Source organism: Salvelinus alpinus, chromosome 17 (genome assembly GCF_045679555.1).
Source record: "Salvelinus alpinus chromosome 17, SLU_Salpinus.1, whole genome shotgun sequence".
Classification (NCBI taxonomy): Eukaryota; Metazoa; Chordata; class Actinopteri; order Salmoniformes; family Salmonidae; genus Salvelinus; species Salvelinus alpinus.
This window is the reverse complement of record NC_092102.1, coordinates 40,718,516-40,723,515: the sequence shown is the minus strand read 5'-3', so window position 1 is coordinate 40,723,515 and position 5,000 is coordinate 40,718,516. Positions and strand designations below refer to the sequence as shown.

Genomic DNA, 5,000 nt, shown 5'->3' with positions numbered 1-5,000 from the left:
ACACACACACACACATAGAAAGGTGTGGGTAGTCATTGGCTAACGGAAGGCTTAGCAGGATGGGAAAATTTAGTTTTGAATGCACCCCTGGAAATGGGTCCATGCAGAAATAGAAAGTAAAGTGTGTGTATAACTGAATGAATCCTTGAGAATGGGACTGTGGAAATGAATGCAGGTTTCTAACTGTGCTTCCCTCTCTACAGTAATAGGCAGGCAGGCAGACTATCCCCTGTCTCTCTCCATCTCCCTGACTGTGATTATCACTGAAACCATCTTAATGGGACTGCCAGCCACATACACACACACAGACACACAGACACATGCACACACACGCGCGCATGCACGCACACACACACGCGCACGAGCATGCACACGCACGCACGCACGCACGCACGCATACACACACACACACACACGCACACACACACACACACACACACACACACACACACACACACACACACACACACACACACACACACACACACACACACACACACACACACACACACACACACGCACACACGCACACACGCACACACGCACACACGCACACACGCACACATGCACACATGCACACATACAGACCAGAGGGCTGCTGAACCTCTCCACTCTGAATATCAGGCACATTCCATCAAGTCTCAGTCTAAAGTTTTAATGTCATGTGACTTTCTTGCAAGCTCCAAACCCAAGAATGCAGTAGTCAGTATCAATGCAGTACTAAAAATAAATAATAAGGTAGAACAAAAACACATGAGAAATAAAAATAGGAAATAAGAAGAACAGGAGAAAGTAAGAACCTATATACAGGGTCAGTTCCAGTATCATATTTACAATGTGCAGGAATACTGGAGTGCTGGAGGAAGATGCACTACATGACCAAAAGTATGTGGACACCTGCTCTTCGAACATCTCATTCGAAAATCATGGGCATTATTATGTCTCCCCATTAGTTTGTCTCCCCTTTGCTGCTATAACAGCCTCCACTTTTATGGGAAGGCTTTCCACTAGATGTTGGAACATTGCCACAAGAGCATTAGTGAGGCCGGGCACTGATGTTGGACAATTAGGCCTGGCTTGCCGTCAGCGTTTCAATTCATGCCAAAGGTGTTTGATGAGGTCAGGGTTCTGAGCAGACCAGTCAAGTTCTTCCACACGGATCTTGACAAATAATTTCTGTGTGGACCTTGCTTTGTGCACGGGGGGCTTGTCATGCTGAAACAGGAAAGGGCAGGAAAGGGCCTTCCCCAAACTGTTGCCACGAAGTTGGAAGCACAGAATCGTCTAGAATGTCATTGTATGCTGTAGCGTTAATATTTCCCTTCACTGGAACTAAGGTGCCTAGCCCGAACCATGAAAAACCAGACCATTATTCCTCCTTCACCAAACTTTACAGTTGGCACTATGCATTGGGGCAGATAGTGATCTCCTGGCATCTGCCACACTCAGATTTGTCCGTTGGACTTCCAGATAGTGAAGCATGATTCATCACTCCAGACAACGCGTTTCCGTTGCTCTAGTGTCCAATTTATGTTTTTTTATTTTATATTTTTTATTTAACCTTCTTGTCAATAGGGGGGCGCTGTTTTCACTTTGGAAAAAATCGTGCCCAAATTAAACTGCCTCGTACTCTATTCTAGATCGTACAATATGCATATTAATTATATCTGTGAGTAAAACAGAACTCATTTTGCAGCAAACTTCCATACAGGAAGTGAAAAATCTGAAAACGATGCTCTGTTCCAGGGCCTGCCTATTCAATTGCCTAATATTTATCGATATGCATGCACTTCATACGCCTTCCACTAGATGTCAACAGGCAGTGGAAGGTGGAATGGGGTGTCTAACTTGATCTGAGGCCGAACAAGAGCTTTTGGAGTGACAGGTCTGGAAATTTCTTTGTCTTCTCTGGCGCGCGAAGTACGTCGACATTGGCTTCTGAAAAGCGTTCGGTATACACGGCGGATATCTCCGGCTCTGTTTTTATTTGATACATATTAGAAAAACATCATAAAGTAGGTTTTTTCAACCGAGTTTCATCAGTTTATTCAACGTTTATTGGGACTTTTGGAGTATTCCGTTCGTCGAGAGAAACTGGGAACGTTATCAACATTGGCTAGCATTGTGGCACGAATTCGACAGGAGAAAAGGACATTCTAAAACCAAACAACGATTTATCCTCGACCTAGGACTCCTTGTACAAGATTCTGATGGAAGCTCAACAAAAGTAAGAACAATTTATGATGTTATTTCGTATTTCTGTGGAAAATGTTGATTCCTATTCTCTGCCGTTTTGGTGGGCGCTGTCTCGCAATAACGCAAGCTGTTTGTTATGGTAAAGTTATTTTTAAAAATCTAACACGGCGGTTGCATTAAGAACCAGTGTATCTTTCATTTGCCATACAACAAGTATTTTTATGTAAAGTTTATGATGAGTTCTTTAGTCAGATTAGGTGAGTGTCCAAAATAGCTCCGGACATTCTGGTGAATCGATGCTACATATTCACAATGTATAACCACGGTTTGCAGCTCTAAATATGCACATTTTCGAACAAAACATAAGTGTATTGTATAACCTGATGTTATAAGACTGTCATCTGATGAAGTTGGTCAAGGTTAGTGATTAATTTTAAATATTTTGCTGGTTTTTGCGAATGCTATCTATGCGGTGAATAAATGTGATTGTGTGTTTGGCTATTGTGGTAAGCTAATATATTGCTATATTGTGTTTTCGCTGTAAAACACTTTAAAAAATCTGAAATATTGGCTGGATTCACAAGATGTTTATCTTTCATTTGCTGTACACCATGTATTTTTCATAAATGTTTTATGATGAGTATTTAAGTATTTCACGTTGCTCTCTGTAATTATTCTGGCTGCTTTGGTGATATTTTTGATGGTAGCTGCAATGTAAAACTATGATTTATACCTCAAATACGCACATTTTCGAACAAAACATAAATTTATTGTATAACATGTTATAAGACTGTCATCTGATGAAGTTGTTTCTTGGTTAGTGACTAATTATATCTATATTTGGTCGGTTTTGTGATAGCTACCTATGCGGTAGAAACATCTTTGTCTTTGGCTATTGTGAGTCTTTGGCTATTGTGGTTAGCTAATAGAAATACATATTGTGTTTTCGCTGTAAAACATTTCATTTGCTGTATTGGACTTGTGATTTCATGATATTTATATGCTATTATTTACTTGTGGCGCTATGCTAGGCTATGCTAGTCAGCTTTTACTGATGAGGATGCTCCCGGATCCGGGATGGGTGTTAAGTAAAGGTTAATTTAACTAGGCAGGTCAGATAAGAACAAATTCTTATTTACAATTACCGCCTAGCCCGGCCAAACCGGACGATGCTGGGCCAATTGTGCGCTGCCCTATGGGACTCCCAATCACAGCTGGTTGTGATACAGCCTGAAATCGAACCAGGGTCTGTAATGATGCCTCTAGCACTGAGAAGCAGTGCCTTAGACCGCTGAGCCACTCGGGAGCCAATGACGGCGAACTTTGCACCACTCCAGTCGACTCCTGGCATTGCGCATGGTGATCTGAGGCTTGTGTGCGACTGCTCGGCCATGGAAACCCATTTCATGAAGCGCCTGACGAACAGTTATTGTGCTGACGTTGCAGAGGCAGTTTGGAACTCGGTAGTGTGTTGCAACCAAGATCATACGATATTTATGCTCTACGCGTTTGTTTCAGCACTCGGCGGTCACATTCTGTGAGCTTGTACGTCCTACCACTTTGACGAACTGACTTGTTGGAAAGGCGGTATCCTTTGAAAGTCACTGAGCTCTTCAGTAATAACCAATGTTTGTCTAGGGAGATTGCATGGATGTGTGCTCGATTTTATACACCTGTCAGCAATGGGTGTGGCTGAAATAGCCGAATCCATGGGTTTGAATGGGGAGTACACATACTTTTGTATATATGGTGTATGTATAGGGATACGGTGACTAGGCATCTGGATATATGAAAAACAGAGTAGCAGCAGCGTAAATTATCATTGTATGTGAGTGTGTGTGTGTGTGTGTGTGTGTGTGTGTGTGTGTGTGTGTGTGTGTGTGTGTGTGTGTGTGTGTGTGTGTGTGTGTGTGTGTGTGTGTGTGTGTGTGTGTGTGTGTGTGTGTGTGTGTGTGTGTGTGTGTAAAGTCAGCATAAATGTGTGTGCATGTTATGTGTGTGTTCGTGTCAGTATGTGTGAGTGTGTATAGTAATGAGAATACAAAGCATTCTGGGATAGGTCTCTTGGGAGACATCATATTTGATCATGGTCATAAAGGAACTGTTATGCTGTATTAGACTCACGTCTTTGTTGGTGACGTCAGCTTGGACCAGAGTTCCATTCAGGCATGGCTCTACATAGTGTACCTCGTCGTTGTACTAGACAAACACCACAGGGACAGAGAGAGGGGAGAGAAAAAGTCATTGGGGCAAATACTGTTGTTATATATCTGTAGGACTGACCAACACACACATATAGATGAATGTATACACACATATAGATCTACACACAGAACCGTGGGTTAAGTGGAACCTTTAGAGTTCAAGCTCCCTGAAAAAATGGCACCTGCGTGTATATGTGTGTATGTGTGTACCTGCGTGTACATGTGTGTATGTGTGTATGTGTGTGTGTGTGTATGTGTGTACGTGTGTGTATATGTGTATATGTGTGTATGTAAGTCGCTCTGGATAAGAGCGTCTGCTAAATGACTTAAATGTAATGTAAATGTATGTGTGTGTGTGTGTATGTACGTGTGTGTGTGTGTGTGTACGTGTGTGTGTGTATGTGTGTATGTATGTGTTCGTGTGTGTCACGCCCTGACCTTAGTTATCTATGTTTTCTTTATTATTTTGGTTAGGTCAGGGTATGACTTGGGTGGGTATGCTGGTTTTGTATTGTCTAGGGTTTTTTGTATGTCTAGGGGTTTTGGTAGTGTAGATATATGTAGGTCTATGGTGGCCTGAATTGGTTCCCAATCAGAGGC

General features: G+C 42.3%; 1 protein-coding gene across 2 annotated transcripts in view; it reads right to left on the bottom strand.

Moving 5' to 3' along the window:
* cacna2d3a (calcium channel, voltage-dependent, alpha 2/delta subunit 3a) overlaps positions 1-5,000 on the bottom strand; it is a 404,301-nt gene that overhangs the window by 229,229 nt on the left and 170,072 nt on the right. For both annotated transcript variants that reach the window (XM_071348965.1, XM_071348967.1), the window contains exon 9: positions 4,321-4,395. In XM_071348965.1, the coding sequence (XP_071205066.1) occupies positions 4,321-4,395 (75 nt within the window). The remainder of the gene's footprint in view (positions 1-4,320; positions 4,396-5,000) is intronic.